This window comes from Brassica napus, chromosome C8 (assembly GCF_020379485.1).
Source record: "Brassica napus cultivar Da-Ae chromosome C8, Da-Ae, whole genome shotgun sequence".
Taxonomy (NCBI): domain Eukaryota; kingdom Viridiplantae; phylum Streptophyta; class Magnoliopsida; order Brassicales; family Brassicaceae; genus Brassica; species Brassica napus.
In genome coordinates, this window is record NC_063451.1 from 7,933,941 (window position 1) to 7,959,542 (window position 25,602).

Below are 25,602 nucleotides of genomic sequence, written 5' to 3' on the forward strand. Positions count from 1 at the left end.
AAGTTCGCTTTCCTCTTCCAAGCCTAATTCCTGAGAAGTTGTTGTTTCAACTAGTTCGGTGAAACGGTCATACTTCCAAAGGGCACACATGTTCTTCAAATCAATCCTTAGTCCATTCATGAATTTGCGGATCAGGTCTTGCTCCTCCATACGCCTTCGAGAAAACCTCATGAGACGATTGAATTCCTCTTTATAATCTTTCACTGTATTGTTTCCTTGGCGCAGATTCTCAAATTCACTCTCCATCATGTCTGTTGCCTCAGGGGGAACATACTCACGGGTGAACTCATCCTTAAATTCCTCCCAAGTAAGTTCATAGCGTCCTCGCGCTAATTCCACCACACCTTCCCACCATATCATGGCTTCGTCTTTCAGGTAATGAACAGCCAATTCCCTACGAAACTCGGCTGGACACATGGCTGTTTCCAAGTTCTTCTCCAGCTTCCTCCTCAAGTTGTCTGCAGAGGTGGCACTGGCCTTCCCACTGAAATGATCCATTTGCATGTCCCTCATGTACTTCATCACTTCCCAGTACCAGGGTCCTTGATCATGAACTGGCACAAACGGTGGAGGCGGAGGCAGCTGACGGTGCTGCACTCCAACGCCCGGTACATCCCCGCGAGCATCAGCCTGGTGTTGTGCTCCATCAGCAGGTTCTTCACGCATTTGATCTCCAAAACGCTCACGGTATCTTAGCAACTCTGCCATCATTTATGCATACTCTGCTGGTTGGTCACTCTGCTGACTTACCCTTGTTGAGTTTCCACCTTCAGTCTCAGTGTTAGTTCCATTCACACTTTCCACCGAATCGGTTGGGCTAGCTTCCCGAGCCACACGTGCTGCAGCGCCTTTTCCCCTAGCGGTTCTTCTTCCTCTTGGTGACATCCTATTCATGAAAAACTAACATTCATAACTTTTTCCTGTTTACGAATGACGAATGAATGAGTTCAAAGTAAAGGAGTGGTCTCGATGGTGTTCTTGACTCTAACTTTTGAAATCCCCATTTGTCCTTCTTTAAAATCCCAAAACAACTTTAGAAATCCAAAATTTTTAAAGATCTTAAACTTTATTCCGATAGGAACCGGACAAAAAGCATCTCTACAGGCTCCCGGCTTAGGACCGGGGGCCCTAACCTCAGCTCTGATACCACTTGTCACACCCTAATCTCGCTTAACCGAGACGGCATGAATTCACATTGCCTTCACCAATAAAAACACTTAAAAAGGCCAATGCAAATCTCATTCCCAAGGATCGAATCCAAATGTCTTACAAAATCAGACTAAACGAATAGGAAATGCTTAAAACCAAATTATCAAGTCTTAAAATGAAATAACTTAAAGAAACCAAACACCCGAAGAGCCAGCACCACCCCGAGACGACTACTCTTGCACTTCCTCGAACTCATCTGAAAAAAAGGAGGGCTGAGTATTTCGACAAATACTCGGCGAGGGAAGCTCTAGGAGCCCCGAAATCAATCACCAACAATCATCATACAACATAGCATAAGTATCTAACTTAAACATCCAGTAAGGAAAAATCAATCAACAAAAAAGGAGGATAAACCCCGATGGTGCCAACATGAGATCACGCCACATCACACTGTCTCCACGTCTCTCATGTTGTCGCGTGAGAACTATTCATATTGTGTTGTCTCCACGACATCACGTTGTCCTCACGCCTTCACGCAATCAAGTTACCGACACCGGTTCACGCTTGATCCGCCACCATGTTCATACGTTTCACGTTGTCTCCATGACATCACGCTACTACGTTCTTACTATATTCACAGGCGTGCCGCATGCCCGCTCCGGCGATGAATCATGCCAACTCACGCGATTGCCACATGACCCAACAAGAAACGATGTGACGCCCGAGACATACATATACGTCATTCCACCACGTTACACCGACACACATAGGCCTTAAGCCTTTCTCTAACTCATTTACATCTCCCAAATATATATCGTCCTCATATACAATAACCTCAATCTATACAATCTTCACATTCAATCCTCAATCATCATTAAACCATATTTTAACAATGTTAGCAATAGATCTATGTCTTTCACAAGTCAAGCATCAAGATATTTATATACATCATAAGGATAGTTATTTATATTAATAGATTTATAGAACACAACATGTAGGGATGAATGATTATCCTAGACATTTCTACCATGATGAGATAATGATAAAAGGAGATAGAGATTGCAACAAGCTCTCACCTTAGCCTAGATCTGCAAAATGAGATGAGAATTGATATAGATCTGAGTTCTACGGATCCTCACGAAGCAGATCTACAAGAACAAGAGTTAGTTTTCACCCAAACCCTAGATCATAGATTTAGAAGAAGAAAGAGAAAAGAGATATCTAAAAGAGAGTGTTTAGGGTTACCCTCACTAGTTGCTGGATCTAGAAGAAAAAGAGTAGAATACTCAAGGAAACGACGAGAAGGGACTGGAACACGGCGAGATCTCCTCTCCGGTGAGGCTACTCGGTGGTCTGTGGAGGTTTGATGGCCAGCGGCTGCTCTCTTCTTACTTGGGCAGAGCTTCGCTAATTTTTGTGTCTCTGAAAAAAACCTAAGGGACTGTCTTCTTTTATAGACGAAGAAGGGAAAAACCCTAGGATTTTCTCTACATGGACCAAATCATCACGGGTCTTGACATTAAATATCGGGCTCGCATCCGGTATGTATGTGACAAACATTGTCATGTTTCTTTATACAAATTTGTTCAGGGGAAGACAGTGAGGCCATATTTTCGTCTTGATTCACATTTTCATGATTTAATCCCATAAGCTTAGCTCAAACCAAATGTGCTTATTATCCTTTTTAGGATCGGGTTAGGGACTCTTCTATATGGTGCACGTATTGTAATTGATGTAATTTTGCTAGTAGCTGTGAGACTGCATTTAATTTAATCAATCTCCAATCATAAATAAACCACAAAATTGGATCTTATGTTATAGTAAAACATGCGATTAATATATATATTTTTAACACATAATGCAACCTTGTGTCCTACATAACTGACGAAGAAGTCCAAAAAGTATTATTTACTCTGACACAAACAAATTTATAGGTGTTGCTTACAAAATTTATAGTATTTTTTCTAAAACATGTGATATTATTATAAAAAAATTATGCAACCTCAAATTGTTTATGCAATCTATGCGTATTATGATATTTAATTAGTTCTAAAAACTTCATGTACCTATTTTATTAAAATATAGTTACTATTTTTATCTACAGTACAAAAGTTATATTATGTCCATTTCATTAATTACATAATAATCAATAAGGATATTAATAATAAATCAGTTTTAGCTATAAATCTGAATTTCATTTTTAATCATAAAAACATTATTAAGAAAAAATATAAAAAAATTCTACTAATTTTTAAAAAATTTATGTTAAATAATTCATTAATTAATTTTGTAATTAGTAATATAATATTCTTATAAATTAATATTAATTAAATTTTATTACAAAATGAAAAATTGAAAAATCTATGCTATTTTATAACTTTTATAATTACAGTCTATATTATATTAAAATTGAAGTATTATATAAATTAAATATGAAAAGTAGATTAAATTGGTAAATTGACCTATTTATTTAAAAAATACTTTCATTTAAATTAATTATTATTTACCATTAAAAGGTTAAAATTTGTAAATAAAGTAATATTTTTATATGAAATAAATTTATCAACATATGTTAAACTTGAATATCTATAACTATATATTTTCAAAAATCATATTTTGGAAAAAACAGGAAGAAGAAAAACTCGCCTATATGGCTTATTTTATCCTTGTCATGGTTAACAGAAGGTAACGATAAGAAGAATACCTCCCCCCCCCAGGTCTACAGATATATCTTATTTTCTAAACAGCTCTTAGCTTCTTTTTCGTTTTCACATTATATTTCTGTTGACATAATCAAATCTCCAACATATTTAATAGAAAACCACGCGATTGACATTTTCAAAAAGAACCGGAGAAAAATATTATAACGAGAATTCAGTTTCGGTATCTGATAAGATCCGGTAAAATATATTTTAAAATCTATATGCAGCGCACAAATAGGTTAAGAGAAACGCCCGTCTATATAATCCATTCCACAAGTTTCATTCACGCTCGATTCATTTCGCACACACTCAACAATGAAAAGCCTCATTATCTTCGTCGTCGCTCTCCTCTGTATCATTGTTTCACCGACCACAACGATGGGAGGTTGGCCAAAACCTTCAGAAGTCTCTAATGAGGAGAAGCTGGTGAATACCGGCCAAGCTCAACCCCATTTATACGCTGGTAAACTCCATTTTGGAGATTCCAAAGTCTGGAAATGTACCTATAATAACGGATCTGGAGCGGCCATTTCTATTAGTTACCCTTCACCTCCTCAACCACCGTCACAAAAGCCTCCAACTCCGTCGTCTCCCCTGACTCCTAAGATGGCTCCGCCACTACCTAAACCCTCACCTCCACGTCCATCTCCGAAGAAGTCTCCTCCACCTCCTAACCCATCTCTTCCGCCTCCGCCTCCACCTCCGCCTCCGCCTCCTAAACCCTCATCTCCGCCTCCTAAACCCTCACCTCCGCCTCCTAAACCATCGCCTCCACCGACTCCTAAAATGTCTCCGCCATCACCTACACCATCACCTCCACGTCCAACTCCAAAAACGTTTACTCCACCTCCTAACCCATCATCTCTGACTCCAAATGAGTCTCCTCCACCTGCTAAAACATCAATTCTGGTTAGTATAATTTTGTTAACTTCAAAGATATATATCTTAAGCCCTTTTACAAAATATATATATATATATATATCTTAGTAATATCTTATTTTATTTTCTTTTTCAAAAAAAAATAAATCAGTTTATTTTTAACATTTTTTACCAAAAAAAATAATAATCAGTTTATTGGATACTTGCTCGTTTCAGTCAATATTATATTTAGACATAATGCATAAAAAATAATATAAGTTACAAAATACTTATCATAATTTTTACCAAAAACATACTTATCATAACCATGTTTATATTAGTGATGAAGACAACAATCAAATAATTAATCACTTATTATAATCACAATTAAAGAACAACACCTAATTTTTTTTGCAGTGAATATTGAAAACATCACTTCAAATTAAAACTTTTTCTGGCCAAAAAACCTTTTAATATGTCTAATGATGATGAATATTATATTTGTCAGCGTATTACTGTTGTCTATGAGATAGATATTAATCTAAAACCATTTTACTAAGATTTCTGCCTTTGATATTTATTTTTTAGATCATTCACTCTCCACCACCGCCACACGAACCAATCCCAGCACAATCCCCTCCAAAAGAACCAACAACGCCATCAACTCAATGGCCTCCTTATCGGAATTGGAATCCGTTGGGGCATTTCATTAACTGCATAACCGAATTTGGGCCGTCGGCAGTATGCAAGCAACAAATAGAGGTAAGTTACTACACAGGGAGGTTTCGTGTAAGTGACTATTGCTGCAACCTTTTCGTCAACATGAGAAATGAGTGTTCTGATGTCATTTTGGGCTTCTACGACGATCGCTACTTCCTTCCTCTACTTCGCTGCACTTGCCACGTCAAGATATACTAACTCCTTCTAGGGCTTTCTTTTCTTATTTTAGGTTCTTTAGTCTTGTAGTTTTGGTTACTTTTCAGAAAAGAATAATAAAAAGTTTCTTCCTTTTCACATTTCGTACTACCATATATTGTCGCAAATGCAGATAAGCAACAAAAGAAAAGAAGAGTACTTGCACTCATTCTTGAAATGATATTTCATTAAATGATTATAAATTTTCTTTCGCTGATAAAATAAAATGGGTTAAAATATGTTGGAATATTGTACCGTATTGATATAATCATGTCGACTTATTTTAATGTTTTTTTTTTGAGAAAGACTTATTTTAATGTTGTGGGACACTTTCAAAACTAAATCTGCCCTACGTCTTTCAAAACTCTTCCGGTAGTTTGTGTCTGTGCATAATGTGCATTGGCATGTGTGATGTTCTGCACAGCACATCTGTTATTACTCTATTTTTTGGGGATGTATATGAAGACTAGGTTTGCAAAAACATACTATGGGTCATGCACAACTCTTTTCTAATCTAGTTCTTCCACGACTCTTCCACACATATATTATATATTAAAACAAAAGTCACGAAGTTCAAAAAAAAAAAAAACATATTTATTGTCTTACGTGGATATCTTACCCATAATCATGTTATTTCTTTTCAAGATATTATTTTTTATATAATAGATTTTGATCCGCGGTTTCAAATTGCATAATTAATTTTTATTTAAAAATCATTTACTAAAAATTAGAAATTTTATACATCTGTATATTTATAAAATATTTTTCTTTAAAATATATATGTATATATATTATTTAAAATTTATATATTATAGTTTTCTAAAAATAAGATAATTCATTTATATTACCCAACTCCTATTAATTTTACTTATATTTTCAAGCTTTAAATTTTAATAAGAATTTATTTTTAACTTTTTACATTGGTCAAAATATATTTTATTATAATATAAATTAACTCTATATCATTCGACCCGTCCCATACTTAATAACTATTTAAATGTTTATGATATGATTTACAAAAACTGTAATTGTAAAACATAATCTATAGTATAATGTACCATGTAATCAAATCAGTATCAGCTAAATTTAGTATTGTACTTTTACAAAATTCAAATATACCGAATTATCTTTTAATATACTAATTTAAATCTCTATATTAACATACAAAATTACTTCTTAGTTAAAATATCTTATTTAATATTTTGTTTTAATAAGTTGAAATGTGTTATAAAATTCAGGAATATATGTTATTTTGTATATGTAATGATGTTAATTTTATAATTTATAAAATAGTTAATAAATGGATTAAGTTACTCTACATTTATTAATTTGTGTAGTAATTTAATTTTGAATATGAATTATGTATATATAAATATTATAGAAATGTTATTTCTTATTATATAAATAAAAACTCAACTAACATTAATTTATAATAATAGTCAATATTAATTAAGAATTTTATTATTTAAAAGTAAATATTAAAAATATATATTTACATTTTAAATAAAAAATATTTTTAATATGCATAGTAGAAATAATATTTAATAATATCATTTCAGATATTTTATTTTGAAAATACTAAAATGATATGTTAAATTATGGTATATATTTAATAATAACTAGGTTATTGTAGGAGAAATAGGAGGAAGTTAACTAAGGGCCTGACTGGTTTCTCCGCTACCATCCGCAAACGCAGCTTTTGCGGTTGCTAGCGTTTGATAGTGTTTCGAAACAATCATACAAACTGTTACACACCGCTTCAAACCGCTCTAAACCTCTTAAAATCAAAAGCTGGTTCCAGCTACCGTTTGCGGTTACGAGCAGTTGCGGGAGGATAATTTTTTTTTCTTTTTTTTTCAAAAACCATATAAATACAAAAATAAAAATAATCAATAAAAATTTTAAATTGGAATTATAAAAATACTAAAATATATCTATTATATTTTAATTAATATTATAAAATTTTAAAATAAAAATATTGTCTATAATATTAAAAATTTAAAACTATAACTTTCTAAATATAATTTTCATATTTATTATAATATTATATTTTGATATTTTTTATAATTATATAAAATGTAAATATTGTTAATTTATTATTTAACTGCTATTGTATTTGGTAGTTAACCAGTCATAAGTATTCCGCAAACGCACCAATTTCTAACCGCAGAACCAGTCGTACAAATCTCTTAAAATCGTTAGAAACCGCAACCACCCGCATCCGCAAACTCCCGCAGCCGCAACCGCTGTGTTTGAACCAGTCAGGCCCTAAATGTTTGTCCAACTATGACTTTTTGTTAGTAGATTTTTTAGTGTTTCTGTTTTAATAGTATAAATTTATCATGTGACTGAGAAATTAGACATATTGTCCAAAATGATTCAAAATGATAATTAAATTTGGAGAGAAATGCGCTTTAAGAAAAACTTTGTGAAAATGTGTCTAATTATTTCATAAGACCAGCGCTACTTCTTACGCTTCATTTTCTGTTTTAAATTATGTCTATATAAGTCTACCTTATGTCTTCCAATACTCTAATATGTCCATCGCCGGCTTACTAGGGGGACAAGCGGTGCGACCATTCCGGGCCCAATCTCATGGCCCCCCGTATAATAATAATTAAGGGGCCTAATTCTTTATAAATCTAAATTTTTATATAAAAAAATATAAATATAACAAATAAATCTGAAAATGGCCCAAAATTATTTGATATGTATATAGTTTTATTTTTATTACAAATATAGAAAATATTGCTGATTAAGTTTTAAAAATAGTTTAAACATTATCTGTATATAAATTTTAGAGAGTAAAATTTTTTTTTTATCCTACGACTCTTAACAGTGTTGAACTGACCCTAAATCTGCCCTACGTCTTTCAAAACTCTTCCGGTAGTTTGTGTCTGTGCATAATGTGCATTGGCATGTGTGATGTTCTGCACAGCACATCTGTTATTACTCTATTTTTTGGGGAGTATATGAAGACTAGGTTTGCAAAAACATAGTATGGGTCATGCACAACTCTTTTCTAACATAGTTCTTCCACAAATCTTCCATACATATCTTATATATTAAAACAAAAATCATGATTTTGTTCATGGGTAATTTTTTTTGTTTGGACCCTTCTCTAGAAAGTTTATCAAGTTTTACATGACTTAATCATCATATCTTTTAATATCTTTATCATTTATTTAAAATACAAATAAATATTGTTTAAGATAATTCTAGCAAAATATTTTCAGAATCAGGATACAATTTATTTTCGAAAATTAATTAACTGTAATTTTAATTATCATAAAATATAATTAGAATTTCAAATTAAATTTATTTTTGATTGATGAACGAAAATTAAATCATATAAATATTTTAATTTTATTCTAATGATATTAACAATTTAAATTGATTAATTTTCAAAATACATTTGATAAAGATTTTTAAAAGATTTTGTTAGAAAGAAATATCCTTTCTGTTTCAAATAAAAATATTTACTACAAAATTAGTTTGTACGTACAATATATTATAGTTTCTCTTTTAAAAATATTTTTTGTTGTTCTTAACAGTATCTCCAAATATTTCTTTTCTATTATGTAGGTCCAATTTAATTTAACTTCCATATATATATTTCAAATTTAGAAATAAAACCAGAGATTATGTTGGTAAGTTTCATATATTCACTAAAGCTAAAAATATAAAATCTTTGTAACTACTTTAATAATGATATAGTTTAATTTTAAATAGAATATTATTATATTGAACTAAATATTACAAATTCTATTTTATTTCTAGTTATCGTTTATAAAATGAAAAATAAAAATTCTATTTTATTTTTATATATTTTATAATAATAATAAATCATGTTGAAATAAACTATTATATTGAACTAAATATGATAAATTATATTAAATTCATAAATTTATTTTCATAAATATAAATATTTATGTTAAAAATATAATATGATGTCAGAACAACTTAATATTCGCAAACTATATAATACATGTATAAAAAAATTTACATATCTTAAAATTTTGTATATACAATAATATATTATCTAAAATGAATAAATGTAAAAAATATTGCTAAAAGAAAATTCAGCTTTGAAGGACGGTGGGTCAGAATTTAGTATAAATTAAACACAAAACAATTTTCAGATATGTTTTTTCATGCATATATTAAATTTTTCAGTAACTAAATGCAAACACAATCATATAAATATATAATAAGAAGCGAAAAATGCATTTAACGATCTTAAACAATTAATTAATTATAATATATAAACTATGAAATTATTGTATTTGAAATAGTTATATAAATATTTATATATATGATTAACGTTAAAAATGTTTACCACCAATGATCTAAAATAAATATCTATGTATATAAATTGAAAAAATATCTGCGCGGTTGCGCGGATCAAGATCTAGTGTTATTATTATGTTTGCAGCTCTGCATATGTAAATGTCGATAAAAATAAAGAAAAAGGTGCATTGTCGTCAACTCATATTTTATTAATATGTATGTATTTAATTACAAAGTTTTAGCATTTCATCAAATAAGATTTTGGTTTGTGGAAAAATCAATATTTGACATATCAAATAGATGAGAAAGTATTTAGAAGATACTTGGTCCTCAAATTACTCATTTCTACCAAAAATAATTTGTAACTACTTCATTAAAAAATATTCAACCTTCTATTATTGACTCACCAGAATTAATTTCACTTTTAGTCAAACTTAATATTTGGTTATATAGTTTTAAATTTGACTAACAATAAGACTAATTTGGCCAAGTAAGCGCAAAGAGAAGATCTAATATCTTAAAAACAAATCCTAATATATTTTTACGAAACAAATAAGTTTAGGATTTCAAAATTTTTACAATTTAATAAACACTAATAGGTTGTATGCGCTTCATGTGGATTGTTATTTTTTGTTATGTATGGTATATGTTTTGTGATTCTGTTTTTCTATTAATCTAATTAGGTGTGTTAGTATAGTTGTGGGTGGGTAATTGTGTTAACAATGGTGTAGTGTGGAAATTGTTCTTATTTTGGAAATCATCTCCGACTGGAAACAACTTAGTATTCTTTGTGTGAATTGTGAGTTGTAGTTAATATTTTCCAAAAATAATTTACATCCTTAAGTATTTTCATGTCTTATAATTCTTGTTAATGTCATATTTTAGTGAGTGTTTTTTCTTTGACGATCTATTATTTTAAACTTTTTAAGTTACAATCATTGTCCTTTTTATTTGGGAATTTTGCCAAAAAAGAACAAAATAACTCATCTATTTGTCCCCTCAGAATTATTTTATGGAATTTTGTCCACTTATAATAAATATTAATGTTAACCCCTGTCTAACCTTCTAATTCTACAATTAAAAAAAATTCAAAAAACAAACTAATTAAAAACAAAATATTAAGTATTATTTTTATTATTTATTTACATTTAAACAAGAACAAAACTTAGGTTCACCCCCTAGGGTGAACTTTTAAATTCACCACTCATTTTATGACCAATCAAAGTGCCACGTAGATAATTAAATAAAAAATATAAAAATAATTTAAAAATAGCTAAAAAAAAGAGTAACGCAAATTTTTTACGACACTAACGCCGCCATCTAAACCCTAAACACTAAATTTTAAATTCTAAACCATAAATTTTAAACCTAAATTCTAGACCCTAAACCTAAACTCAATACCCTAACCCCAAATCCTATACTCTAGACCCAAATCGTATATCCTAAACCCAAAACCTACACCCTAAACCCTAACAATAAACCCTAAACCCAAACCATATACCCTAAACCTAAATCCTAGACCTCGAACTCAAACCGTAGACTCTAAACCCAAACCCTATATATAGCGTCTAGGTTTAGGGTTTGGGTTTAGGGTTTATGGTTTGGGTTTTAAACCTAAATTCTAAACCATAAATTTTAAACCTAAATTCTAGACCCTAAACCTAAACTCAATACCCTAACCCCAAATCCTATACTCTAGACCCAAATCGTATATCCTAAACCCAAAACCTACACCCTAAACCCTAACAATAAACCCTAAACCCAAACCATATACCCTAAACCTAAATCCTAGACCTCGAACTCAAACCGTAGACTCTAAACCCAAACCCTATATATAGCGTCTAGGTTTAGGGTTTGGGTTTAGGGTTTATGGTTTGGGTTTTAAATCTAGAATTTTGGTTTAGGGTATACGGTTTGGGTTTAGGGCTTAGGATTTGGATTTAGGGTATAGGGTTTGGATTTAAGGTTTACCGTTTGGGTTTAGGTATAGATTTTGGTTTAGAGTATATGGATTGAGTTTGGGGTATAGAGTTTGGATTTAGGATTTAAGGTTGAGGGTTAAGAATTAAAAATTAAGGATTTAAGGTTTAGGGTTAAGTATTTAAGATTTAGGTTTTACGGTTTAACTAGCGGCGTCTGTGTCGTTAAAATTGACGTTATTTTTTTAGCTATTTTTAAATAAACTTTTTATTTAATTATCTATATGGCACTTTGATTGGTTATAGAAGGTGAAAGTTCACCCTAGGAGTGAACCTAAGTTTTGTTTTTTAAACAATAGATGCCAGCAGCAGCAAAACCTCCTCAAGTATCTTTGCCCACCGTGGAGTCATTACGATAATCTTCTCTGATGGTTGTTGCGCCAGCATGAGCTCGTTCAGATTATGATTACCTTATCAAGCTCCTCCTCATCAGTGATAGCGGTAAGTCACCTCCTTACTCACTCTCTACCTCTCTCCTTCATATGAAGTCATGAAAAAATTAGCGACACACAAAATGTTCGACTTATTTGGATAAGGAGGACTTCCCTCCACTGCAACCTAGCCTCCTCCCACCACCTAGATCAACTGAAGAGGTGATGGACGAGCTGAGAGAAGTCACTTATCAGTATACTAATGTGGCTGATCCTGTCGAAAGCGCTGCAAGAAAACATAGAGTACTAAACGGAGAGGCCTATGGACTTGTGGAAACTACAGCTGCATCTATTATGGAAGCGGAGCTCTTGGCACAACAATCTTATCTTGCAGCAAGAGCGGCAGAAGCACCTACTGAGGAAATGATGATACCACAAAACACAAGTAATCTCCCCCTCACAACAACACAACCTGCTCAGCAAAGCAAAAAAAGAGGAAGACCTCCAAAACAGAGGGATTTGCGCATCAGTCCCAAAGTCTTTAAGGGAGAAAGTTCTAGAAAACGTAACCTGACAATGGCATCGGCCTCACCTGCAAACAAATCCGGAAAGACCTCTAGGAGAACTAATATTGTAGGTAATAGCGTTGCGGGCACCAACTCGAATCCAACTCGACCAAAGACTCAGCTGTTTCCAGCAAGCAAGCGACAACCTCGGGATTTTCCCCGGCTGTCGCCTCCTCTTCCGATCCTTAGTGACTCTAATTTGGAACTGTTGTTGTTTGGGAAATCCCATAACAGTCCAGCGACTAAAGGAGATCCGGAAGAAGATCTCACCCGACATAATTTTCCTATCGGAAACAAAGATCGCTGATTCTTTTGTACTCAAGGAACTGGACTTCCTGGCCTCGGATAAACACTTTCTGCTGCCTCCATCTAGCCCAAGTAGTGGAGGACTTGCGCTCTTCTGGAAGCCGGAGGTGGATGTCCAGATCCTCTCTTCATCACAGAACTACATTGACACTCTGATCACCTACAAAGGAGTTTCTTTTCACTCAACCTTCAGATATGGTGAGCCGGAAAATACACTCCGACAAGCGTTTTGGAACCACATCACCACCATCTCAGCAAATAGAGACACACTGTGGATGCTCATCGGGGATTTCAATGAAATCATTGATAATTCTGAGAAAAGTGGGGGACCAATCCGAGCAGAAGGTTCGTTCTCCACTTTCCGCACATTCCTATCTAATGGAGACTTGTTTGACTTGAAGCACTTTGGAAACTACCTCTCGTGGAGGGGCAAACGACATAAGCATTTGGTCTATTGCAGATTGGATAGAACCGTAGCAAACAGCTCTTAGTCTGATATATTCCCATCGGGAAGATGCCATTATATGGAGTTTGAAGGATCTGATCACCGACCAGTCATCACCTATGTCGATCCAACAAGAAATAAAGTGGGAAGGCTTTCCCGGTATGATCGACGCCTCAGTAGTAACCCAGACATCAAAAACCTCATCACAGAAACGTGGAATTCGATCCCTCACCTTTCAGTGGAACGACGCCTTGAGCAAGAAACATTACGCAAACAGCAAACTACGCATCGAGAAGCTGAAAGCGGACCTGGAAGCGGCTATGTCGGATAGCGTAGGGGACAACACACTCCTCTCTACCCTTAACCTCGAGCTTCTTAAGGAATATAAAGAAGAGGAATACTTTTGGAGACAAAGAAGCCGACTTATGTTGCTTGCAGCCGGGGATAGAAAGTCAGGGTATTTTCATGCAGTTTGTAAAGGGAAGAAAGCAAGAAATCGTATCATTGTGTTAGAGAATGCTGCTGGGCTTGCTTTGTATGAAGAATCTCATATTGTTCAGGAAATAACTTCCTATTTTCAGACAATTTTCACATCAAGTGACACACCAAACACACTGTTTGAACCAGCATCACTAGTGGAACAAGCGATTTCTCCATGTATCTCGGCTGAGACGAACGAGTGTCTGATCAGAATACCGTCACCCGAGGAGGTTCGAATTGCTATGTTCTCGATCCACCCCGACAAAGCACCCGGACCAGATGGCTTCCCACCATGTTTCTTTCAATCAAATTGGTCTACAGTTGGCCCCATTATCACCAAGGAGATGCAAGACTTCTTCAGGACCGGCTCACTCCCAGCGCACATTAATGAGACCCATGTAAGGCTTATACCAAAGGTTCAGAGTCCAAATGGTTTTCGAATATAGACACATTGCCTTATGTAATGTGGTCTAAAAACTGATATCAAAATCCTTACTCTGCGGCTCAAACCGATCCTCCATGGCATCATATCGGAAACTCAGTCGGCCTTTGTGCCGGGACGGGCGATTTCTGATAATGTTCTTATCACCCACGAGACCCTACACTTCCTCAAGATCTCCAATGCAACGAAGAACTGCACAATGGCGGTGAAAACTGACATGAGCAAGGCCTACGACCGACTTGAATGAGACTTCATTCAACTTGTATTGATGATATTAGGCCTTCACAACATTTGGACTTTAAGAGTTATGGCCTGTATTCAGACGGTCTCCTACTCGTATCTGGTTAATGATTCTGTCCAAGGCTCGGTGCTCCCGTCGAGAGGTATCCGGCAGGGAGATCCACTCTCACTGTATCTCTTTATACTTTGCAATGAGTTTTTATCGGGCTTGTGTAAGAGAGCACAGCAGGCGGGGCTGTTTTCTGGGATTCGCGTGGCCAGAAGCTCCCCTCACGTAAACCACCTTTTATTTGCCGATGACACCATGTTCTTCATGCACTCCGATGAGAAGAGCTGCGACACTCTCCACTTGATCCTTCAAAAGGACGAAGCGGCGTCCGGGCAAACCATCAACACAAATAAATCTTCTATCACCTTATCTGCGAAGACAGTCCAGGAGACTCGATCTAGAGTCAAATCTCGCCTTGGTATTGCTAGAGAACGAGGGGTAAGAAAATATCTTGGACTCCCCGAGCACATTGGTAGGAGGAAAAAAGATTTGTTTTCCTCACTGGTAGACAGAATCAAGCAACAGGCTAGTAGTTGATCCACCCAATGCTTGTCGAGTGTCGGAAAATTGACTATGTTGAAGGCGGTTCTATCAGCTTCGCCCACACATGCGATGTCGTGTTTTGAGATGCCCGCAAGCCTGTGTAAGAGGATCCAGTCAACATTGACAAGGTTTTGGTGGGATGGTAATGACAACAAGAGGAAGATGTGCTGGACTTCGTGGTCCAAACTCTCAAAACTGAAGCAACTAGGAGGTCTAGGTTTCCGAGACATCCAACTGTTCAACAAAGCTCTACTGGCCAAACAGTCTTGGAGAATCCTAACGAAACCGGATTGTCTACTCTCTCGAGTGCTACGTGGTAAGCATTGTCATAAGGCACCTTTCCTCATGGTTAAGGAGACTACAACCTGCTCCCATGGATGGCGTGGTATTCTCCATGGAAGAGACCTCCTAGCAACAAATATGGGCAAAGCAATCGGAGATGGAAACTCCACCAGAGTGTGGAAAGAACACTGGATAAAAACCGACACTATGGTTTGTCCAATAGGTCCAGTGAAGGAGAATGACCTCGACCTCTTCGTCTCTGATCTGTTTTTACGCGGGACCAACGAGTGGGATCGTCAGAGGATCCGGTCCCTCCTCCCCTCATATGCAGACCATATCCTCTGTATGAGACCGAGCCGTTAGGGAGCAGGGGACAAGTATGTCTGGTCACCCAATGCATCGGGAGTCTACTCTAGAAGGTCTGGGTATTTTGAAGCTGTCAAACAACAAGAGCTGGTGGAAGCGCGGGAACAACAGAATCATCAAGATCACTTCCAGAACTTCAACTGGATTAAAAACATTTGGTCGGTGAAAACACCACAGAAAATCCAGGTTTTCCTCTGGAAGATTTTACAAGATGCCTTACTGATGTGCCGCAGACCACAGATCATTACATGGAACCAGCTCAGCTTGGAGTTCAGGACGTTCTGAACATTTCAACCGAGGTTCATGTTTTTCACCGTACCAGACTTGACTTGGATCATGCCAGACTTGAGAAAGATCATGCCAGACTTGAGAAAGATCATGCCAGACTTGACTTGGATCATCCCAGACTTGATGTGGATCATGCCAGACTTAATGAGGATCATGCCAGACTTGACATGGATCATGCCAGACTTGACTTGGGTGGTGAAGAAACCAAAGACGGACATGCATTCTCATCTGGCGGACCATCCAGTCAATCCCGCAAGCGTCCTTCTCTTTACCCCGTGCATCCATCTGGTTCGGATGAACCTAGACATCTTGACTAGTCTTCTCCATTTTCCGTACCTTGACCAGATCTAGTCTTCTCCATTTTTCGTGCCTTGACCAGATCTAGTCTCCTCCATTTTCCGTGCCTTGACTAGATCTAGTCAAATTTGTATTTTCTATGCATTGTTTTCCCACATTTTCTTTAATTGTCTTCGACTACAAAACACTATAAATATGTAGTCCATTTCATCAATAAAATCAGTTCAGTTTTGGTTGTTTATTTTGTTTCTTCTCTGAGTGAGAGAGAGAGTTCTTTAGCTAGTTCATTGGTGTGAACCGGCTTGTTGATTTGGTGGTCAGCCAATTCATTTTGTGTGTTGTTTGGTGGTTATCCAACACATTCATTCTTTCTTTGGTGGTTAGCCTTAGATCGTGGGTATATCAAGAGTCATTCCGCATCTCTTGACGATCTTTTCAATCCATCTCAGTTCCAGAAGTGCCGTTTGCCTTCTCGGATCATATCCAACACCCAGCTAAAGTGATCCTCTCTATCTTAGGGTTCTTCAGTTGGTATCAGAGCCACTTTGGCTGGTTTGTTTTCAATTCATCTTTTCATCTTCTCATCTCTCCACGATTTTATTTTCATATTTTTTGTTGGATCCGGGTTGTTCTTTTACTCCCTAGTGATCGCCAGTCATTAAAAAAAAAGAAAAAGAGAAAAAAAAAATCTATCAAAAAAAAAAAAAGTAAAAGTTTGGTTTGAGTCACTTCTGAAGAGAAATCCAGGGGGAGTGGTGGAAGAGAAACCCTGCTGGCTGAAGAGAAACCCAGCCTTAGGACAGTTAAGACGGATCCATATCAAAATTCTCTTCATCTTTCTTTCTCTTTTCTTTTTCCCACAAAAGTTTGTTTTGAGTTTTGAATGCTGAATTTTGAATGCCTATCATCCTTTGAACCAGTGGAAAGAACTCTGAGTGATCACCTAAAAATCGTGAGCTAAACACTTTGAGAGTGTGAGAATTTTTATTTGCTAACTCTTTTGTTAAGTGTTTTCAGGATGTTTGGAATTCTCAAGAAATGAAAACCACAACAAGACGTTTAATTTCCTATTAAAACCGTGTTAGAAAAAGAGCCGATGATTTTTGGAAAAAAAAAACAGTTTGCTTCTAATGGGTTTGATTTTGTGCACAAACAAAGAAACCAAAGGAAGAGACAAAACAAGTTCGATGATGATGAGAAGTGGATCAGGAGTGGTGATTGTCCCTTCACCAAAGCCAAGAGAAGCAACCGTGATGTGTCTGATCAGAACGAGTTTCAGACTTATGCCAGCTTGGAAAAGATGTTGCATAAGGCGATTCATGTTGTCCGGCAACTCAAAAAGAAGGGAAACACCAACACTTCTTCTGCACCAAAACAACAAAGTAATTCTTCTTCTCCTTCAAATTATGATTTGAAAACTAATGTGTTGTCTTCTGATAAAAACAAGGCTGTGAAAACCACAAGCAAGGCTCTTTCTACCAGGTGCTTCAAATGCCATAGGGTTGGTCATTATGCCAACAAGTGCCAAAAACAGAAATCGTTGGTGACTTTGGAGAAAATTGAAACCGAGCCAGAAACGGAAGACCCTTTACCAATTTTCGATGACTATGCACATGAACCGAAAGAAGGGTCAGGTGGAGAGCAAAACTGTGGTCATAAAGAAGGATCTTCTTCCATTCACAAACCGGACCGAACTCAAGGTGAGCAACGTTCAGATTATGGTTCTTTTGCTTATAATCCTTTTCCTTTTAATGTTTCAGATTTGAGGACAAATCTTTTTGAAGAGGAAGGGAATGATGTGCCGCAGTCCACAGATCATTACATGGAACCAGCTCAGCATGGAGTTCAGGACGTTCTGAACATTTCAACTGAGGTTCATGTTTTTCACCGTACCAGACTTGACTTGGATCATGCCAGACTTGAGAAAGATCATGCCAGACTTGAGAAAGATCATGCCAGACTTGACTTGGATCATGTCAGACTTGATGTGGATCATGCCAGACTTAATGAGGATCATGCCAAACTTGACTTGGATCATGCCAGACTTGACTTGGGTGGTGAAAAAATTGAAGACGAACATGCATTCTCATCCGGCGGACCATCCGTGCCTTGACTAGATCTAGTCAAATTTTTATTTTCTATGCATTGTTTTCCCACATTTTCTTTAATTGTCTTTGACTACAAAACACTATAAATATGTAGTCCCTTTGATGAATAAAATCAGTTCAGTTTTGGTTGTTTATTTTGTTTCTTCTCTAAGTGAGAGAGAGAGTTCTTTAGCTAGTTCATTGGTGTGAACCGGCTTGTTGATTTGGTGGTCAGCCAATTCATCTTTGTGTGTTGTTTGGTGGTTAGCCAACACATTCATTCTTTCTTTGGTGGTTAGCCTTAGATCGTGGGTATATCAAGAGTCATTCCGCATCTCTTGACGATCCTTTCAATCCATCTCAGTTCCAGAAGTGTCGTTTGCCTTCTCGGATCATATCCAACACCCAGCTAAAGTGATCCTCCCTATCTTAGGGTTCTTTAGTTGGTATCAGAGCCACTTTGGCTGGTTTGTTTTCAATTCATCTTTTCATCTTCTCATCTCTCCACGATTTTATTTTCTTATTTCTTGTTGGATCCGGGCTGTTCTTTTACTCCCTAGTGATCGCCAGTTATTAAAAAAAAAGAAAAAGAGAAAAAAAAAAATCTATCAAAAAAAAAAGGGTAAAAGTTTGGTTTGAGTCACTTCTGAAGAGAAATCCAGGGGGAGTGGTGGAAGAGAAGCCCTGCTGGCTGAAGAGAAACCCAGCCTTAGGACAGTTAAGGCGGATCCATATCAAAATTCTCTTCATCTTTCTTTCTCTTTTCTTTTTCCCACAAAAGTTTGTTTTGAGTTTTGATTGCTGAATTTTGACTGCCTATCATCCTTTGAACCTGTGGAAGGAACTCTGAGTGATCACCTAAAAATCGTGAGCTAAACACTTTGAGAGTGTGAGAATTTTTATTTGCTAAATCTTTTGTTAAGTGTTTTCAGGATGTTTGGAATTCTCAAGAAATCAAAACTACAACAAGACGTTTACTCTCCTTTTAAAACCGTGTTAGAAAAAGAACAGATGATTTTTGGAAAAAAAAAAACAGTTTGCTTCTAATGGGTTTGATTTTGTGCAGAAACAAAGAAACCAAAGGAAGAGACAAAACAAGTTCGATGATGATGAGAAGTGGATCAGGAGTGGTGATTGTCCCTTCACCAAAGCCAAGAGAAGCAACCGTGATGTGTCTGATCAGAACGAGTTTCAGACTTATGCCAGCTTGGAAAAGATGTTGCATAAGGCGATTTATGTTGTCCGGCAACTCAAAAAGAAGGGAAACACACCAACACTTCTTCTGCACCAAAACAACAAAGTAATTCTTCTTCTCCTTTAAATTCTGATTTAAAAACTAATGTGTTGTCTTCTGATAAAAACAAGGCTGTGAAAACCACAAGCAAGGCTCTTTCTACCAGGTGCTTCAAATGCCATAGGGTTGGTCATTATGCCAACAAGTGCCAAAAACAGAAATCGTTGGTGACTTTGGAGAAAATTGAAACCGAGCCAGAAACGGAAGACCCTTTACCAATTTTCGATGACTATGCACATGAACCGAAAGAAGGGTCAGGTGGAGAGCAAAACTGTGGTCATAAAGAAGGATCTTCTTCCATTCACAAACCGGACCGAACTCAAGGTGAGCAACGTTCAGATTATGGTTCTTTTGCTTATAATCCTTTTCCTTTTAATGTTTCAGATTTGAGGACAAATCTTTTTGAAGAGGAAGGGAATGATGTGCCGCAGTCCACAGATCATTACATGGAACCAGCTCAGCATGGAGTTCAGGACGTTCTGAACATTTCAACTGAGGTTCATGTTTTTCACCATACCAGACTTGACTTGGATCATGCCAGACTTGAGAAAGATCATGCCAGACTTGAGAAAGATCATGCCAGACTTGACTTGGATCATGTCAGACTTGATGTGGATCATGCCAGACTTAATGAGGATCATGCCAAACTTGACTTGGATCATGCCAGACTTGACTTGGGTGGTGAAAAAATTGAAGACGAACATGCATTCTCATCCGGCGGACCATCCGGTCAATCCTGCAAGCGTCCTTATCTTTACCCCGTGCATCCATCTGGTTCGGATGAACCTGGACATCTTGACTAGTCTTCTCTATTTTCCGTACCTTGACCAGATCTAGTCTTCTCCATTTTCCGTGCCTTGACCAGATCTAGTCTCCTCCATTTTCCGTGCCTTGACTAGATCTAGTCAAATTTTTATTTTCTATGCATTGTTTTCCCACATTTTCTTTAATTGTTTTTGACTACAAAACACTATAAATATGTAGTCCCTTTGATGAATAAAATCAGTTCAGTTTTGGTTGTTTATTTTGTTTCTTCTCTAAGTGAGAGAGAGAGTTCTTTAGCTAGTTCATTGGTGTGAACCGGCTTGTTGATTTGGTGGTCAGCCAATTCATCTTTGTGTGTTGTTTGGTGGTTAGCCAACACATTCATTCTTTCTTTGGTGGTTAGCCTTAGATCGTGGGTATATCAAGAGTCATTCCGCATCTCTTGACGATCCTTTCAATCCATCTCAGTTCCAGAAGTGTCGTTTGCCTTCTCGGATCATATCCAACACCCAGCTAAAGTGATCCTCCCTATCTTAGGGTTCTTTAGTTGGTATCAGAGCCACTTTGGCTGGTTTGTTTTCAATTCATCTTTTCATCTTCTCATCTCTCCACGATTTTATTTTCTTATTTCTTGTTGGATCCGGGCTGTTCTTTTACTCCCTAGTGATCGCCAGTTATTAAAAAAAAAGAAAAAGAGAAAAAAAAAAATCTATCAAAAAAAAAAGGGTAAAAGTTTGGTTTGAGTCACTTCTGAAGAGAAATCCAGGGGGAGTGGTGGAAGAGAAGCCCTGCTGGCTGAAGAGAAACCCAGCCTTAGGACAGTTAAGGCGGATCCATATCAAAATTCTCTTCATCTTTCTTTCTCTTTTCTTTTTCCCACAAAAGTTTGTTTTGAGTTTTGATTGCTGAATTTTGACTGCCTATCATCCTTTGAACCTGTGGAAGGAACTCTGAGTGATCACCTAAAAATCGTGAGCTAAACACTTTGAGAGTGTGAGAATTTTTATTTGCTAAATCTTTTGTTAAGTGTTTTCAGGATGTTTGGAATTCTCAAGAAATCAAAACTACAACAAGACGTTTACTCTCCTTTTAAAACCGTGTTAGAAAAAGAACAGATGATTTTTGGAAAAAAAAAAACAGTTTGCTTCTAATGGGTTTGATTTTGTGCAGAAACAAAGAAACCAAAGGAAGAGACAAAACAAGTTCGATGATGATGAGAAGTGGATCAGGAGTGGTGATTGTCCCTTCACCAAAGCCAAGAGAAGCAACCGTGATGTGTCTGATCAGAACGAGTTTCAGACTTATGCCAGCTTGGAAAAGATGTTGCATAAGGCGATTTATGTTGTCCGGCAACTCAAAAAGAAGGGAAACACACCAACACTTCTTCTGCACCAAAACAACAAAGTAATTCTTCTTCTCCTTTAAATTCTGATTTAAAAACTAATGTGTTGTCTTCTGATAAAAACAAGGCTGTGAAAACCACAAGCAAGGCTCTTTCTACCAGGTGCTTCAAATGCCATAGGGTTGGTCATTATGCCAACAAGTGCCAAAAACAGAAATCGTTGGTGACTTTGGAGAAAATTGAAACCGAGCCAGAAACGGAAGACCCTTTACCAATTTTCGATGACTATGCACATGAACCGAAAGAAGGGTCAGGTGGAGAGCAAAACTGTGGTCATAAAGAAGGATCTTCTTCCATTCACAAACCGGACCGAACCCAAGGTGAGCAACGTTCTGATTATGGTTCTTTTGCTTATAATCATTTTGCTTTTAATGTTTCAGATTTGAGGACAAATGTTTTTGAAGAGGAAGGGAATGATGTGCCGCAGTCCAAGGATCATTACATGGAACCAGCTAAGCATGGAGTTCAGGACGTTCTGAACATTTCAACCGAGGTTCATGTTTTTCACCGTACCAGACTTGACTTGGATCATGTCAGACTTGAGAAAGATCATGCCAGACTTGAGAAAGATCATGCCAGACTTGAGAAAGATCATGCCAGACTTGACTTGGATCATGCCAGACTTGACTTGGGTGGTGAAGAAATTGAAGACGAACATGCATTCTCATCCGGCGGACCATCCGGTCAATCCTGCAAGCGTCTTTATCTTTACCCCGTGCATCCATCTGGTTCGGATGAACCTGGACATCTTGATTAGTCTTCTCTATTTTCCGTACCTTGACCAGATCTAGTCTCCTCCATTTTCCGTGCCTTGACTAGATCTAGTCAAATTTGTATTTTCTATGCATTGTTTTCCCACATTTTCTTTAATTGTCTTTGACTACAAAACACTATAAATATGTAGTCCCTTTGATGAATAAAATCAGTTCAGTTTTGGTTGTTTATTTTGTTTCTTCTCTAAGTGAGAGAGAGAGTTCTTTAGCTAGTTCATTGGTGTGAACCGGCTTGTTGATTTGGTGGTCAGCCAATTCATCTTTGTGTGTTGTTTGGTGGTTAGCCAACACATTCATTCTTTCTTTGGTGGTTAGCCTTTGATCGTGGGTATATCAAGAGTCATTCCGCATCTCTTGACGATCCTTTCAATCCATCTCAGTTCCAGAAGTGTTGTTTGCCTTCTCGGATCATATCCAACACCCAGCTAAAGTGATCCTCCCTATCTTAGGGTTCTTCACTTACCCTTGGGCATGGCTTTACAAAGGAGAGGAATCATGACACATCCAGTGACCTGTGCTCGATGTGGGGAACCGGAGACTGCAGACCATCTCTTCCCCCATTGCCGGTTCGCGAAAAGAGTTTGGAGCAACGTACCGACGACGAGGCAACTCGACATACAACCAACTTCTACCTTCGCGAACACACTGGAATCATCACCCCCCCTGGTTTGTTTCCCACCTACGGGTGTTGCCATTAATATATTCTCTTGGGTGTGTTGGTGTATTTGGACTGCAAGAAACTCCTAGTCTTTGAGAACCGTACTCTTGACCCAAACAACATCATTTGCAATTCCCTAAGACTAGCTCGCGAGTGGCAGGAGGCCCAACCGATCAAACACATCGAGACACGTAACCTTAGCAATCAAAGCATCCATACATCAACTTGTTTGACAACTCTGTATACGGATGCGTCATGGAGAGCTCAAGACAAAACTGCAGGATGTGGCTGGATTATGTACACCCCACACTCGGAGGACCCAAGACAAGGAGCTACAACAGAATTGTTCGTCGCAACCTCCCTGATGGTTGAGGTGCTAGCTGTGCGAGAAGCCCTAATACAAGCCAAAGCTGCCCATCTATCCAATATCTGCCTCAAATCAGGTAATCAAGTGCTTATCAAAGCTCTAAACTCGAATCAACATCATGTGGAACTCTACGGAATCAACTTGGATATCGAGAAACTAGCTTCATCATTTTCATCTATTGTTTTCTCTTATGTTCCTAGAAACCTAAACTCTGCTGCAGATGCTTTGGCAAAGTCTGCCTTGTATGCTTTGAACATCTAGCTCCCGTTTTTATTCTAATGAAGTTATTGGTTGATCAAAAAAAAAAAGTAAACTGTGAATCTTCCCTCGTGCCTGTTTTTGCGATCTGAATTAGGATTTGTGCTTGTCTATGTTTGTGTATACACAGGTGGGGAAATTTTTTTTCTTACTGCATATCTTGGATGATACTTTCAACACAAGTTTCACTACAACCATTAGGGACACACACACATAAGCCGTTGTGTTCGTGTCCGTGTGTTACTAAAATTTCCTATTTCACTACGATAAGATGAACTGAATGTTCCTGTTGATGCAGGATGCCGTTGTAGCCAGTTCTGATTCTCAGTCCAGCGTTTCAACCAAACCTATAAAGGAACCAGAAGTTTTGCAGCCTGTGTGGTGGTGCCAAGTTTGCTAGATCAGCTGCAAAATCACATCAATGGAAAAAAACGCCTATAGAAGTTGAAATTGCAAAGGGCCAAGAATAAAAACATGTCCATGAGACCAGCCAAGCGTTTTTAGGAGAATGCAGAGAAAAAAAAAGAAGATTACCAAACCAAACCGCTTTGATTCGTATAGACAACTTTATAATCTTCTTATAATATGGTTTTCTTTGATTACGATCAAAAAGTGATGGAGCTACATCTCACTCTTAAGAATACTTGTCTTATTGATTCTCATCAAGGAAGATGACTAGATGAGACTCATTTGGATTCTCATTAGTTTGTTTTCAGCCGTAATGTTAACAACTGTTATATTCAGGGGCGGATCCAAGATGGTTTTAAGTATGGGGCACTTGACCATTTCTATAACTAGAAGCTTAATATGTAACTGTACTTAACTAAATTTAACACTAGATGTCAATGAACAAAAAAAATTTAGGTTGGGGCACATGCCACACCCTCTAATACACTGGGACCGCCCCTGGTTATATTGTTCTGTTTTGTAAGGAAGTGACAAAGTAAGTAAACATATGATGCTGTATCTTTAAGATCAAAAGTTGGTTTCTTAGCTCACAAGTAACTATTGACAACATGGTCAAGCACAGAGTCAACCATGCATAGAGTAGACATGTCACTGTTGTGTTTATGTTGGGAAATAATGTAACGACCCGGTTCTCATAACCGGATCTGGTTTGTTTTTTTCTTCTTCTTTAATTAAATTAGACCAAATCCAATTTATTCTCTTTTGGTTTAGTCAAACCGTGTTTACACATATATAAAGTATGTGTATCTCCTTGACTCTAACCTAGCCGCAAAAAGAACCATCGACGATATCCTTCTCTTCCTTAGCTCTCATGTATACTTTCTCTCCATCTATCCATGTCAGTCACTGTCACATGTATGTCATCACCACCAGAGATGTAGTCATGTTTCCCGAAATTTCATAGCGCCATTAGACGTGAAGATGAGTCAATTGTAACCGGAGCCGTCGTATTGTGTCACCGC

The 25,602-nt window shown here is 36.7% G+C and overlaps 4 protein-coding genes across 4 annotated transcripts; all 4 read left to right on the forward strand.

Moving 5' to 3' along the window:
• The first annotated feature begins 4,113 nt into the window (after window positions 1-4,113).
• Window positions 4,114-6,229, forward strand: LOC111210515 (leucine-rich repeat extensin-like protein 3). The gene is made up of 2 exons (XM_022710954.2): window positions 4,114-4,760; window positions 5,298-6,229. Exons 1-2 carry the CDS (start codon window positions 4,167-4,169, stop codon window positions 5,625-5,627), a joined length of 924 nt encoding a protein of 307 aa, XP_022566675.1. The 5' UTR covers window positions 4,114-4,166; the 3' UTR covers window positions 5,628-6,229.
• Window positions 6,230-12,489: 6,260 nt separating this feature from the next.
• On the forward strand, window positions 12,490-13,627 carry LOC106383415. The gene is made up of 2 exons (XM_022710945.1): window positions 12,490-12,964; window positions 13,065-13,627. Exons 1-2 carry the CDS (start codon window positions 12,490-12,492, stop codon window positions 13,625-13,627), a joined length of 1,038 nt encoding a protein of 345 aa, XP_022566666.1.
• Window positions 13,628-15,404: 1,777 nt separating this feature from the next.
• On the forward strand, window positions 15,405-15,980 carry LOC106383414 (uncharacterized mitochondrial protein AtMg00310-like). Its single transcript, XM_013823523.1, has one exon. It carries the CDS (start codon window positions 15,405-15,407, stop codon window positions 15,978-15,980), a length of 576 nt encoding a protein of 191 aa, XP_013678977.1.
• Window positions 15,981-23,360: 7,380 nt separating this feature from the next.
• LOC106442186 lies at window positions 23,361-24,175 on the forward strand. Its single transcript, XM_013883903.1, has 2 exons — window positions 23,361-23,555; window positions 23,627-24,175. The coding sequence occupies exons 1-2, from the start codon at window positions 23,361-23,363 to the stop codon at window positions 24,173-24,175; spliced, it is 744 nt and encodes a 247-aa protein (XP_013739357.1).
• Window positions 24,176-25,602: the final 1,427 nt, after the last annotated feature.